Here is a 15,812-nt window from a genome sequence, read left to right on the forward strand (position 1 = left end):
CCTTAAATCTATTTCTCACTTCCACTGTATAATCTTAAGGGATTTGATTTAGGTCATACCTGAATGGTCTAGTGGTTTTCCCTACTTTCTTCAATTTAAGTCTGAATTTGGCAATAAGGAGTTCATGATCTGAGCCACAATCAGCTCCCGGTCTTGTTTTTGTTGACTGTATAGAGCTTCTCCATCTTTGGCTGCAAAGAATATAATCAATCTGATTTTGGTATTGATTGTCTGGTGATGTCCTTGTGTAGAGTCTTCTCTTGCGTTGTTGGAAGAGGGTGTTTGCTATGACCAGTGCGTTCTCTTGGCAAAGCTCTATTAGCCTTTGCCCTGCTTCATTCCGTACTCCAAGCCCAAATTTGCCTGTTACTCCAGGTATCTCTTGACTTCATACTTTTGCATTCCAGTCCCCTATAATGAAGAGGACATCTTTTTTGGGTGTTAGTTCTAAAAGGTCTTGTAGGTCTTCATAGAACTGCTCAACTTCAGCTTCCTCAGCATTACTGATCAGGGCATAGACTTGGATTACTGTGATATTGAATGGTTTGCCTTGGAAACGAACAGAGATCATTCTGTCATTTTTGAGATTGCATCCAAGTACTGCATTTCAGACTCTTTTGTTGACTATGATGGCTACTCCATTTCTTCTAAGGGATTCTTGCCCACAGTAGTAGAAATAATGGTAATCTGAGTTAAATTCAACCCATTCCAGTCTGTTTTATTTCGCTGAATGTCAACATTCACTCTTGCCATCTCCTGTTTGACCACTTCCAATTTGCCTTGATTCATGGACCTAACAGTCCAGGTTCCTATGCAATATTGCTCTTTATAGCATCAGACTTTGCTTCTATCAGTAGTCACACCCACAATGGGTTTAGAACTAGTCTTTGAAGCACTTGAGGTCTTCTATTATTATTTTTTAATGTATTTATTTGGCTGCATCAGGTCTTAATTGTGGCACACGGGATCTTTCACTGTGGGGTGGGGGTTCTCCAGTTGCAGTACATGGGCTCAATAGTTACAGCAAGTGGGCTTAAGTGTCTCTTGGCATGTGGGATCTTAGTTCCCCAGCCAGGGATCGAACCTGCATCCCCTACACTGGAAGGCAGATTCTTAATCACTGGACCACCAGGGAAGTTTCATTTTTGTCTCTGTTTTTTATTATTTTCACTCGAATGCTTGTAACTGTATCAGACTCTGACTTGGACCAGGCTGGGGCTGATGTTCTTCCTTACATGTTAGTGTTAAATCCGCCCACAGACCCAGAACCAGGCCCGAGGTGGCCCCCTTCATGCTTGCTCTCCCAGGCTCATGTTGTGTACCCAAAGATTATCTGGAGGAGGGCTGATCCTGGTTATTTGAGACCAGTCTAGCAGTAAGCATTTGTCCTAAAGTATTTTCTTAGAGCTCTGGGACCCACATGTTGACAATATTATTAAGTATAAAATAAAATAGTTTACTTTGAAGCTTTAAAATGTTTATTTTTACAGGCCCCAGGTAACAGCAGGCTGGGCCCCCAGAGAAGGCTCTGATACCAGACGAGACAAGGGCACAAAGGAGCTGACACAAAAAGGAGGACCACGTGAGCTCCAAGGTGGCAAGGCCAGCAGTTCAGCGAGGGGCCAGTGGGGACGTTCCTACTGCTCCTGGCTGTCGCTATACTCCCCCAAAGCTGCCTCCACTCTCCTGGATCGATGACTCTACACGAGGCAGAGCATGCTGAGTCGCTTCAGTCATGTCCAGTTCTTTGCAACCCTTATGGACCATAGCCCATGAGGCTCCTCTGTCAGTGGGATTCTTCAGGCAAGAATACTGGAGTGGGTTTCCATTTCCTCCTCCAGGGGATCTTCCCAACCTAGAGATCAAACCCCATCTCTCACATCTCCTGCACTGGCAGGCAGGTTCTTTACCACTAGCACCCCACACAAAGCAGAGATCACCCCAAATAAGCTGGTAAGTGACCAAAGCGGATTTTACTGCTGGCAGTGAGAAGATGTTTCATTCATATGAGCATCTCCTGGGGAGCTCCTCCAAAGGCATGAGCAAAACTCAGTGGTGAACTAATGTCTCTGGGCAGCTGGAGGGACACCCAGCCTGGTTCCCAGAGCTCCAGGCGAGAGCAAGTGAGGCTGTCACTTACTTCTGTGGGCCTCAAGATCCCAATCTTTACTATTCAGGGGTGAACAGAGAGCCTCCACATGCTCTTCCAGCTTTTTAAGTCCACGAGTGGGGACTTCCCTGGTGGTCCAGGGGTTAAGACTCCACATTCCCAGTGTAGGGGGCATGGGTTTGATCTCTAGTTGGGGAACTAGGATCCTGCATGGCACGGACAAAATAAATAAATAAATACTCTCTATATATGTATATAATGTTTTTTAAGTCCATGAAGTGAGAAGTACGGGCCCCACAGGGAAAGCAGCATCTTCAGGTGAAGGTCACAGGAAGCCCAACTACAATTACAGCTCCCTCTTACAGTGCCCCCGGGGCTGCCTGGTTTACACAGAGCCCCAGTTCATCCTCACAGCCACCCTGAGAAAGGACCATGCATCTCCTTTGTCTGTACTGAGTGCCAAAGTCACAGGGCGAAGGAAGAGCCAGAATTTGGACCTGGGACTTTCTGACTTCAAAATCTGCTTGTTTTCCACTATCTTCAGGGTGCCAGAAGTGGTCCATGCACTGGCCACTGATGACAGGCTCTCCTGGGGGGAGAGGGAGGGGGATCTCTGTGCCCAGGATTTCCCTGCTTATAAGGGTACCAGTCACATTGCATGAGAGCCCACTCTAATGACTTCATTTTGACTGCTTTGGTAAAGACTCTATTCCCAAATAAAGTCACATTCTGAGTTATTGGGGGTTAGGATTCCAACAAAATTTTGGGGGTGGGGGGAAGAGTTCAACCTGTAACAATTTACCCTCAAGCCCTCAAATTCATGTCCTTCCCATGTGCAAAATACATTCACCCAACATTCCCCAAAGTGGTCATCATTCCAGCATCAACTCTAAATGCAAAATCCCATCTACCCATCATCCACTCAAAGACCCAGCTCTCATCTCTTCCAGATCAGAATTCCCGGGAGCCCTGGAGCCTGTGGACTGCAGCCGGCAGCCTCTCCACCAGGAATGATGGAGGACTGCCCAACACAGAAACACAGACACGGGTGAGTTGCCCGAGAGCGGCCCAGTCATGTCTAGACATCTCCCTTTATGAATCACATTAGATAAGGGCCAGAATTTCCTCGAGATAGTTTCTCAGAGGAAGTTCAAAGATCTCCTCTAAAGATGTTCTTTCAGGGAAACAAAGAGGAAAGCCTGTCACAGCTTACTGGCTTTCTCAAATCTCAGGAGCCAAGAGAGTGAGGCCTCACACTTCTTAGTGAAGAATTAAAGGCAATTCTTTGAACTTGTGATATCAGAGTTAATTTATTTTTCCTTTGTTATTATTTTTTGTACCTAAGCTTTTCTTTTGACCTACAGCTGTTTTCACTCCTGAGTCTAAAGAAGCCCTAGAGTCCTAACCGTATTCGGGATTACAGAAGCTCTCAGGGTGGAAGCGCTGTGTAATCTTCCTCCCCGTCTTAGACAGCAGCCCTGCTCTGTCATCCTTGGACCTCAGAGAGGGGGCTGAACAAGCTGAGAAAGAACCAGGGATCAAGAAGGTGTGCCTCTGGATGGTGGCCAAGCTGAGGGGGTCCAATCAAAGAGGGCGAGGGAAGGGGAGAGGGGAGGAACAGATGAACCAAGGGACCGAAGAGGAGACACAGATGAGAGGAAAATACTTGGGTAGAGAGAAGAAAACTTAGAGGCATGATGAGAAAGGGAAAGAAATGAAGTGGGCATTGGAAAAACCCATTGGAAGGGGAAGGAGAAAGGGAAGAAGGAAGAAAGGAAAATCGCAGCCTGTCACTACTCTCCGGTGGATGCGGAGGAAGAACTGACTGGTCTAGCTTTGATAACAAGGATGCTGCCACTTTAGCCCTGGTTTCTGCACCCAGTGCTACTGGTGTTTGCAAGAAGGACAGGGTGCCACCTCAGACCCATCTAAGCCAGGAAGGCTCAGAGGGGTGCAAGAGAGGGGAGAGGCCACCTGAGGGGCTGTCCCGAGCCAGTCTCTAGGGCCAGGGCTCCCAGAGAGCAGCCCCACCGTGCAGTGCAAACAAGATCCAGGGAATGAAGAAAGGCAGAACATACACTGATGTGCTCTGTGGCCCAGGGCACTTAACTCGTTGCAACAAAGCAATGAACTCTTCTACCTCCCCAGCTCTCTTGACTTTCAAAGCTTCCTTCTTTCTCTCCTTAATATCTGTATGAACACAAACCAGATTTTATTCACATTCAGCAGGCAATTCTGACTCATTCCATGTTGGATGGTTTATTAGTGGTAGAGATAGAGACTGACTACATTGTAACCAGCATGACAATTTTCCTTCCAATGTGAATTTTTTTAAAGAGTTGTTTTTTAAATTAAGATCATACAGTATAATAATAGTCACCTTTGTTATATGCATGTGGATATACAAAGATATTTATTATTTTTGAACTTTATAAGGCAAACCCAGTTAACACATCCAACTTGATGAAGCAGTTTCTAAGATGCCAACATGGGAAGAGCTTTTACTGCCCACAGTTTGAGGCATTGTTGTTCAGTTGCTAAGTTATGCACAACTCTTTGCAACCCAATGGACTGCAGCCTGCCAGGCTTCCCTGTCCTTCAACATCTCCCGGAGTTTGCTCAAACTCATGTCCACTGAGTTGGTGATGTTATCTACCATCTCATCCTCTGTCATCCCCTTCTCCTCCTGCCTTCAATCTTTCCCAGCATCACGGTCTTTTCCAATGAGTCGGCTCTTCACATGAGGTAGCCAAAGTACCGGAGCTTCAGCTTTAGCATCAATCCTTCCAGTGAATATTCAGGTTTGATTTTCTTTAGAATCGACTGGTTTGATCTTCTTTCAGTCCAAGGGACTCTCAAGAGTCTTCTCCAACACCACAGTTCAAAAGCATCAATTCTTCAGCGCTCAGCCTTCTTTATGGTCCAACTCTCACATCCATACATGACTACTGGAAAAACCATAACTTTGACTATAGGGACCTTTGTCAGCAAAGTAATGTCTCTGCTTTAATATGCTGTCTAAGTTTGTCATAGTTTGAGGCATACATGGTTACATTTTATATTTTCCATTCATTTGCCTACAAAGGCAAATGAATGGAAATTCATTTGCCTCGGACATGACTGAGCAACTGAACAATTCATTTACTGAGGTGATAAGTATTTAGCCAAGGCTTACTATGTGCTGGGTACGGGGCCGGGTGTTGGAGATAAACTGTCGAGCCTTCTGTCTAAGAACTCATAGTTTAATGGGGGAGAAAGAACGGTGAAATTTCACGGCTAGAAACGGTGACAAGCGCTGGAAGGGTGCACCAAGAGTGTGTAACATGGAGCCAGATCTATATCCATTTTGATCTGAAATCTGAATGGTGAGCAGGAGATAGCTCAAGTAGGGTGATGAGCGGATGGGAATGTGAAGGGGGTCTTCTATGTGCAAAGGTCAGGAGGCAGGTGGTCCAGGGCTCTCAAGGAAACAGAGGAGGTGGCATGGCTGCAACGCAGAGAGACAGAGCAGGCTCACCAACTGAAGGGAGACCTACAGGTCCGTGCACAGAGTACACTGTTAAAGGATTGAGATATACGGGAAAGTCAGCACAGGTTTCTAAGTAAGGAAGGACAGGTCTACGTTGATACTAAAAGGTCACTCTAGCCACCTGTAGGTGATCAGGTTGGTGGAAAGCAAGAGTGGGTATGGAAACACAAGTTGGGAGGTCAGTGCAGGAAATTAGGTGAGACAGCATGGTAACGGGGTTTGGGGAAGAGATGGGAAAATTCTATTTAACAAGTTCCACATTATCACCACTTTGTGGCTTCATCACAGAAACGAAAGGGGCAAGTGGGTGTGTCCTTGTGGTTATAGAAACGAAATGAGATGTCAGAAAGAAGTCATTTTTAAATCTTTCTTTTTAATGGAAGAACTCTATCTAATTGATAGAATTCCAGAGTGGGAATGGACATGAGGGTATATTCAGATGCCTGAAGATGTTCTTAAGCATCTCTGCAAGTGACAGAGACATCTCTACTTAGGAGGGCTCCCCACTATTTGCAGGAAGCCAAAAAGAGTCCACTGTAAGTTTAGGTTCTACCTTTTAAAAGTCAAGAGACAGGTTCATACCAGATGACATCCTCAGCTCTCTCGACCTACCACATGTGCTAGGATTTCCAAGTCCCTTTGTTTCAGGCTGTGTGCTTCCATCTTGGCTGGGCCACACAGACTAAGTACCATCGCTGGAATTCTAGATCCTGCAATGCTATTACTGCCATCTAAGATCCCACTAGTTGCCCTGGTGGCCTCACCATACTTTTGACTCATTGACGCCTTTATACATGATGCTGTGTCCCAGCCCCCACCTTCTCCGGTGCCACTGATGGGGGGAGCGGGGGCATGGGGCAAGCAGACTTTCTATATATCCCCATTCAATGGGTCCCTATAAAGATATTTTTGAATCTCCCTCACCATCATCATTTAATAAGATCTGAAACCACTGTTCATAAAATCTAGCTGAACACCTCTTGTACCTAGTCAGTTAGGTTTTCAGAAGAGGAAGTGGATGTGGAGGTGAGAGTTGGGGGGCAGGGGCAGAATTTCTCCCGTCATTTCCTCTTCTGTTTTTTCAAACAATGAAAACGGGGGAGGACAAGGATATCCAAACTATGCATTTATTTTCCATCTCTTATGGATAAAATGTTTACCATTCCCCACTTGAAGAAGAATTTAGACCTTCCTTTAAGATCTCCAGGAAGTCCTTCCAGAGCAGCACACCACAATGCCAATTTAGTGATCTTCTGACTCACCTCCAGGTACTTTCTGTCTCCTTCTCTTAACTGCTCAAGCCCTAAGTGAACAATGAAACAGTCAAGCTCCCATGCTGCCCACGAAAGAAAATAGGAAACACCTCTCTAAGCAGTTTCACATACCTGGGATTCTCCCTAACCTTTCCTGCCTCAACGAAACTAGAAACAGCCCCAGTGTGCTCCAAGGGATACATCATTCATTCATTTAGGTGTTCAACAAACCTTCACTGAGGATTAGCCAAGGTTATGGGAGAGGAAGGACAGAGAATTTCCGAAGGTGAAGTCTGAGAAAGATTCTAAACTCAAGTGAGATTAACAGCTAGATCCTGACCTCAGTTACAACTCAGTGTTTTACGGTTCTTAAATTCAAGTCAGACGGAAGAAAAGGCTAGAATCTGGCTTCAGATACAAACAATGTTTAACGCTAAGGACAGAACTAGCGGCCTTTCTAATCAAAGGCCTCTACAGGTGGGATCCCACCAGTGGGATCCACCGCTTGGTTTTGCGGATACATTTACGAAATAGCTCCAAGAGCCAATATTTAGAACCCAAAGCATTTAATAAAAGTGAAATGAGGAGACAGGAGGAGAAATGAGAAAGCACGTGAGTGGGGAGAAAGGACGAGCTCGGGAGGAAGAAATGCACCCCCACCCGCCCCTTGCACTCTCCTCTGCTGAGAGGTTTGAGAGGCTTGTTTCAACCTGGCACCCTGGGTCCAGAACAAAGCGGCTGGGGCCACAGAGTGGGAAGAGGAAAGGGGAGTCTCAGGCATCCGACGGGTTGACGGGGGCTGCGGGGGGCGCAGGAGGCGGGTGCCACCAGCAGCCGCTCCCTCGGGGCTCGGGCGCCTCCGCCGTCTGCCGATCGGACCTGAGCGAGCCTGGGTGGGGCGCCGCGGTCCAGGGTGGTCCCAGGTCGCCCCTCAGGGCTCGCGGGGAGCACGGCCTCGACGACCCTGCCGCAGCCGCGGGCGCCTCCAGATCTCGCGACCCGCGGTCCCCGCTCCAGGTGAGGGCGCGGCGCGGTGTCACCTTACCTGCGCGCAGAGGGTCGTCCGGAGAAGCCATGGGAGCGGGGTGGGGCCGACGGGCGCCCGAGGGGCCTGGGCGGCCTCCGGGACCGGGGAGGAGAGCCGGGTGCTGAGCCAGGGAGTCCTGCAGCTCCGACGCGCGGGGAGCAAATCTCCGTGGCTCCGCGCGCCCCTCCTCCTCCAGCGCCTCCCCCGCCTCCTCCTCCCTCTCTCCGCGGCTCTTCCCCGCGCTCACTTCCTGCTTGGCAATTAGCAAAGCCCCTGCGGGAGCGTCCCGATCCCCCGCCTCCAGAGGCGCGGGCGGGAACCCGGGTCCCACAGGCCGGGGCGTGGGGAGGAGTCCCCGGCTGCCCGGGACTCCCAGCGCCCGCCGCGGGCGCCCTTCCAGTCCCGCGTCCGGGTCCCCCCGCAGGTCCCGCCGCGGAGCTCACGTGTCTGCTGCCCGGCACCGGCGGCGAAGCAATTATTAATTAGCCTTAAAACCTGGCTGCAGTCACGGGGCGCCCTACGGGCTCCTCATCTCGCCCTGAGACGGAACGCAACTTTACTCCGCGCACAGGCCTGGGCTGAGATGCCTGGCGGCGATCTGATATTTAAACCATTTCCTGATCTTTAGGCAGAGAACGCCGCTGCATGATGGCACACGCTAATAATTTCGATTTTGATTTTTCTTTGGCATTGGTTATTACATGACCTCCAGGTTAAGTGCAACACAAAACGAGTGTAAAAAGGAAGCTTGATACACGGTCGCACAGCCTCGCTAGAAAAATAGCTTAGCACTCCCCTGGAAATGCCGAATCGGTTCTTTAATAAACGAAAGTCTAAATACAACTTCTGAACTTAAATGCTATTCCCCCCCCTTCCCCGACCAGCAACTCTTAAATCTACATTTCAGTATATCCCCCCCGGAAGTGAACTTAAAGTTTTTGTCTCAAAACTGGCGGTAGCACCTGGTGCCCCAAAGGCGGAGACTGGCCTTTGCGTTTGGAAGATTGTGTATGGGTATTTTTGTATTAAAAAATATTTAAAAGCAAAAAAAAAAAAGTCTTTTTAAATTTAAATTTTCATTTCATTTTATACCAGTTACATGCGCATGACTGGAATCGTTTACTAAGAATATATATGATGGTTATATTTTAACTAAATCTAACATCAATCATAAATCTTTTATTATACAGTGGTAACAGGTAATTTAAAAGAAATCTCTTAAGGGTTTAAAATAATCTCTGTCTTTCTTCGCAGGTAAGAATTGAAAGGTATAAATTACCTGGAAAGAGATAACTAATAGCTTTTAGTCAATTTATCAGAAAGGAGCAGCCTCTAGCTAAAACCCAGCTCTAAAAATGCAGGAAACCAGAAAGTATCTATCATACCTACCCTCTTGGTGCCCAGGGGCCTGCTTGGTGCTTCTCCCCATCTGTTTAGTCGTCCTGAGGCCCATAGCACTCTCCAGATCGCGGCCTTATTCTCTGGAATATGCCATGGAAGAAACTAGAGGCTCAGAGAAGAGGGTCCTGCTGAGTGTCGACCTTCTGATGGAGAGCTTGCTGGGGAATTTGTGGGTGGGAGGACGAACTTCCTTTTGGTCTGCCTTCTGACAGGAAGGGAAATTTTTTAAAAGGGTGTTTTAGCATCCATTCTGAGGTTTGGTTTGTGGTTCTTTACTTCTCATGAAGGTGGAATTATTTCTGAGGTTAGTTGTCAAGAACCACATATCAAGTCAGCAACACAACCTCAAGCATTGCTGTAAAGCTGGTTTGCTTTTCAAAACCCACAATTCATTGTTTTATCACTCCCAGTCTTAATATATCAAATAGAAGGCGGGTGGCGGAAACACACGTTAAGGTTAATTTTTTTTTTAAAGAAAATGCACTATATATAATAAAGGTTATTATTCCCTCTCATTCTATTTCTTTGTACCTGATATTATGAATTGCAACTATAACCCCTCATTACTTTATTTTCCCCATGTGTTTGGTGAACTCTAAAGGGTCATGCAAATGGAACTATTTTTTAAATTTACAAAAATCTAATTAAAGAACAACTATCATCCACCAGAGTTCCCAAAGTGCTCCCATACAATCTATTTGTTGTCGCACTGTCCTGCTTTCACTTCTACTGATGCCTGCAGAGTGTTTTAAAACATTCTTTAAAATAGACATGTTTTACTTTTCTTAATAGCACCTAAATTAACTCATGAATCTCAGAATCACAATAAATCACAAAGAGTCAGACATGCTGGGTTTGACTCATGGGTCTCTCACCAAGAGTTTGTGTTACTTTAGCAAGTAATCGAAACTCCAAGTCTGTAAGAATGTGTAGGGTTGTGAAAGTGAAATGAAATCATGTATATATAAAAATCCCCTTCATGGATCACAGCCTTGTCACGGTGAAAGGGCTTTTGTAACTCAGTGAAGTTATAAATCCACCCAAGATCGATGATGAAGAAGGCTGAGTACCAAAAAACTGATGCTTTCAAACTGTGGTGCTGGAGAAGACTCTTGGGAGTCCCTTGGAGTGCAAGGAGATCAAACCAGTCAATTCTAAAGGAAATCAGTCCTGAATATTCATTGGAAGGACTGTTGCTGAAGCTGAAGTTCCAATTCTTTGGCCACCCGATGCAAAGAGCCAACTTATTGGAAAAGAACCTGATGCTAGGAAAGATTAAGGGAAAAAGAGAAGGGAGTGGCAGAGTATGAGATGGTTAGACAGCATCACCAACTCAATGGACAGGAATTTGAGCAAACTCCGGGAGATAGTGGAGGACAGAGGAGCCTGGCGTGCTGCAGTTCATGGAGTTGCAAAGAGTCAGACACAACTTAGCAACTGAACGAGAACAACAAACAAATATATAAAAATACCTAAAAGTGCCTTGCTTATAGTAGGTACAAATAAACCAGCTACCTTCCTGCCTTCATTCTTTCCTTGGAATTTAACGTTACTGTGAGAAGTTCCTATTCCCTTTGTTACAAGAAATGAACCAATATTTGTTATACTGTTCACACATAGCATGGATCAATGGATTGATTGATAGCTCTGTATGCACCAAAGAAAATGCCAAGCCCTGGGAAACCAAAGTAAGAAAGCCCTGAAATTTTAGGAGTCAGATTTGCAAATACTCATCCACAGTAGAACTGAGATGATGAAAGTTTAAAACAGGAAATGGTATGTGTATAAAAAAAGGGACTGAAGACATATGTAAGCCCAAGTGGCTTGGTGGTAACCACCCTCAGACTGACAGTTTGCCATGGAAGCTTTCAGGCAAATTTTGAGACGTTCATTTATAAAGCCTTAAGTGGAAGGACTGATGCTGAAGGTGAAACTCCAATACTTTGGCCACCTCATGCGAAGAGTTGACTCATTGGAAAAGACCCTGATGGTGGGAGGGATTGGGGGCAGGAGGAGAAGAGGACGACAGAGGATGAGATGGCTGGATGGCATCACCGACTTGACGGACATGGGTTTGAGTAAACTCCGGGAGTTGGTGATGGACAGGGAGGCCTGGCATGCTGCGATTCACGGGGTTGCAAGAGTCGGACACAACTGAGCGACTGAACTGAACTGAACTGAAAGTGGAGGGAAGACTGCTGGTCTTGTGTCTTTGCACAGACAATGACAGTGATCAGAAATGTTATCTTCAAAAGGGGAAAACAGCAACTCAAAACACAGCTTATTTGATTCATCACTGAAATATATTGCTTTTGCTCATTTTACATTATTTTGGGTGTTACTTAAATTTATGCAACCTGAGATGAAAAGTTATACTTCCTTATTTCAAAAGGTATGCAGTTAGACCTGCAATGACAGCATGTGGATTTAGGATCATAGGAGACTCCTTACATTCCAGAATGGGACAATCCCTCAGTTGAATTGATTTGATAAACCCTTGAGGCCATATGTGTGGTAGAAGAGGCACAAATGAGGGTTAGTAAGTTCATTTGAACAGGTACTTGCTGATGTTTGACTAGAGTATGTTAAGGCAGTGGTAATGGGTCTCTGTCGTTTTTGCTGTATAACTTCTAATGGGAATGTCAGTTTTCTCCTGGAGAACCATCGTTCCACAGTCAATCCATGTGATCAGGCAATGGCACCATCACCCCTGCCTCCTGACTCTAAGGGTTGGCACATGACCCAGGAATAGCTTTTCTAAGCATTGCTGAACGAGCCAACAAGCCTGGAAGATGCACGGGGCCCTCAGTGGGACAGCTGGGAGATGGGTCTCTTTTTTTTTTTTGGCCACACAGCATCTGGAACCTTAGTTCTCAGACTAGGGATCAGACCCCAGCCCCATTCAGTGGAGTACAGAGTCTTAACCACTGGACCTCCATGGAATTCTCGAGATGGGCCTTTACATACCCCCAAGATCACACAGACTGTGTGCAGTGGAAGAAATGAGCAGGAGTGAAAGTGTGGGAGGGAGAGAGCCTTGAATGACAGACAAAAGCACCTGAAACAATTTTTCAGCAACAGGAAGCCGGGAAGCTAGTGTTTGAAAAGTTGCATATGAAAATTGGTGTTTTTAGAGGATTAGTCTGGCAGCTGTGTGGAGGATAGGATGGGGGTGAGGAGAAAATGCAGGCCAAGAACCATTTCATCTTTACAATACACTGTAATTTACTACAGAGGTGAATTTACATCCTTGTCCAAATGTGAGTGAAACTCATATTTGAAATTTTAAAATGTCTTTTTATGGCCCTTTATTTTGGGTGACCTTTTTAAGCATTCATTGTCTCACACCATTTGATTCCCCTGTAGGTTTGCATATATGCATAAAAATGATGTATTCCCAAATGTCAACAGAGGAACTGAAAAACTTAAATAAGGAAAATATTATCATTTTTGCTGATGTGAATACTGTTTGACAGGGACACAATGTCCTGCTGCATATGTTAAAGCATAAATAGTTCTTGTTCATTGAAATACGGTTGATTTACAATGTTGTGTTAACTTCTGCTGTACAGCGAAGTGATTCATTTATACACATATATATTCTTTTTATATTCTTTTCCATTATGGTTTATCTCAGGATATTAAATATGGTTCCCTGTGCTATACAGTGTAGGTATGTTAGTCCCTCAGTTGTATCTGACTCTTTACAACCCTATGAACCATAGCCTGTCAGGCTCCTCTGTCCATGGAATTCTCCAGGCAAGAACACTGTAGTGGGTAGCCATTCCTTCTCCAGGGAATCTTCCCAATCCAGGGATGGAACCTGGGTCTCCTACATTGCAGGCAGATTCTTTGCTGTCTGAACCATCAGGGAAGCCCATGCTATTCAGTAGGACTTTGTTTATCCATTCTGCATGTAATAGTTTGTATCTACCAATGCCAAACTCCTAGTCCATCCCTCCCCTACACTCTCCCTCTTGGCGGCCACAGGTCTGTTCTCTATGTCCATGAGTCATTTTGTTTCATAGTTAGGTTCATTTGTGTCATAGTTTAGATTATACATATAAGTGGTACCATGTGATAGTTGTCTTTCTCTTTCTGACTTACTTCACTTAGTATAATAATCTCTGGTTGCATCCATGTTGCTGCAAATGGCATTTCCTTCTTTTTATGGCTGAGTAGTATTCCGTTTTATATATGTGCCACCTCTGCTTTATCCCTTCCTCTCTCAATGGACATTTAGGCTGTTTCCATGTCTTGGCTATTGTGAATAATGCTGCTATTAACATACAGCTGCATGTATCTTTTTGAATTATGTTGCTGTTATTGTTCAGTCACTAAGTTGTGTCCAACTCATTTCGACTCTGTGGACTGCAGCACACCAGGCTCCCCTGTCCTTCACCATCTCCTTGAGTTTGCTCAAATTCATGTCTGTCCATTGACTTAGTGATGCTATCTAACCATCTCATCCTCTGTCGTCCCCTTCTCCTCCTGTCCTCAATCTTTCCCAGCATCAGGGTCTTTTCCAATGAGTTGGCTCTTCGCATCAGGTGTGCCAAAGTATTGAAGCTTCAGCTTCAGCATCAGTCCTTCGGATGAATCTCCAGGGTTGATTTCCTTTAGGATTGAATGATTTGATCTCCTAACAGTCCCAAGGGACTCTCAAGAGTCTTCTCCAGCACCACAATTCAAAAGCATCAGTTCTTTTGAGTTCAACATTCTTTATGGTCCAGCTCTCACATCCATACATGACTACTGGAAGAACCATAGCCTTGACTCTGTGGACCTTTGTTGGCAGTGATGTCTCTGCTTTTTAATATGCTGTTTAGGTTAGTCATAATTTTCCTTCCAAGGAGCAAGCATCTTTGAATTTCTTGGCTGCAGTCACTGTCAGCAATGATTTTGGAGCCCAAGAAAATAAAGTCTGTCATTGCTTCTACTTTTCCCCCTTCTATTTTCCATGAAGTGATGGAACCAGATGTCATGATCTTCATCTTTTGAATGTTGAGTTTTAAGCCAGCTTTTTCACTCTCCTCTTTTATCTTCATCAAGAGACTCTTTAGTTCCTCTTAGCTTCCTGCTATTCATGGTATCATCTGCATATCTGAGGTTGTTAATATTTCTCCCAGAAATCTTAATTACAGTTTGTGAGTCATCCAGCCTAGCGTTTCACATGATGTACTCTGCATAGAAGTTAAACAAGCAGGGTGAAAATGTACCACTTTATTGTATTCCTTTCCCAATTTTGATACAGTCTGTTGTTCTATGTCAGGTTCTAACTGTTGCTTCTTGACCTGCATACAGGTTCCTCAGGAGACAGGTGAGGTGATCTGGTATTCTCATCTCTTTAAGAATTTTCCACAGTTTGTTGTGATCCATGTAATCAAAGGCTTTAGTGTAGTCAATGAAGCAGAAGTAGATGCTTTTCTGGAATTCCCTTTGAATTATAGTCTTGTCCAGATATATGCCCAGGAGTGGGATTGCTGGATCCTGTGATATTTCTATTTTTAGTTTTTTAAGGAAACTATCTATTGTTCTCCATAGTGGCTGAAGCAACTTACATTCCCACCAACAATGTAGGAGGGTTCCATTTTCTCCACACCCTCTCCAGCATTTCTTGTCTGTAGGCTTTTTAATGATGACCATTCTGACCATTGTGAGGTGTTACCTCTCTGTAGCTTTGATTTATGCACGAATAGTTTTTAAAGGTTCTTCTACTTTTCAGTTAAGCAATGCCTGCCCTTCTACATACACAAGATTAAATCTCTCTTGTCTACACCTATAAGCTTACTTTGAATTATCTACACATCAAGATGATTGAGCTAGAAAACCACAGCTTTTGTGCTGCGTTTGGCTTCCCCAAAAGGGAACAACACAGTGTGGGTGATTCTCAATATGGCATTTGGCTGAAACACTTAGGATGCCACGGGTGGGGTATGAGAGATGGGAAGAGAAGAAGACGGACAAGGAGAAAAGCTGAGACTGGGCGGCGAGCACTAAAATTTGTTTTAGCAATCCTCCTCCAGCCTCAGGGGTCTCACTCACCACACACATGTGTCATGGTGCCTTGACATGGTATGATTTCCAGCTGCTTTCTTAGTGAATATCTTTATGTATAACAATTTATTTCATGCTCCAGATTTTGAGAGAAAGTCTGTACAAAGAGATGAACAGATATGTTAAAACCTGAAACCCAGCTAACGAAAATCAGCTAGAGGAGATTTTGCTCTGCTTTTGCCGTGAGGAGGGCAAGTGAGCGTTATCAGTGATCAACTAAAAATTGCACAGTCAGCACCTGAGAGCATAATTTCCTGTGTTTCGTACCCTGACAATGTAGAACACAGGCTCAAATTGGTGATTCTGGAATCTACAAAATCACCAATCATTTAAAAAATTAATTTGACGACTTGTCATTTAGAATTTATTCTAAGCTAAAGCACAAAGGTGGATCCAAGTGAGTCAGTTGAGAACTTTTAGAACTAGTGAATCTGG

General features: G+C 45.0%; 1 protein-coding gene across 1 annotated transcript in view; it reads right to left on the minus strand.

The window, feature by feature from the left end:
• The window catches only part of EDARADD (EDAR associated death domain), a 67,955-nt gene extending 59,450 nt beyond the window's left edge, over positions 1–8,505 (minus strand). The window contains exon 1 of the mRNA XM_043926996.1: positions 7,938–8,505. Within this exon, the coding sequence (XP_043782931.1) occupies positions 7,938–7,968 (31 nt within the window). The 5' untranslated portion in view covers positions 7,969–8,505. The remainder of the gene's footprint in view (positions 1–7,937) is intronic.
• Positions 8,506–15,812: the final 7,307 nt, after the last annotated feature.

This window comes from Cervus elaphus, chromosome 15 (genome assembly GCF_910594005.1).
Source record: "Cervus elaphus chromosome 15, mCerEla1.1, whole genome shotgun sequence".
Classification (NCBI taxonomy): Eukaryota; Metazoa; Chordata; class Mammalia; order Artiodactyla; family Cervidae; genus Cervus; species Cervus elaphus.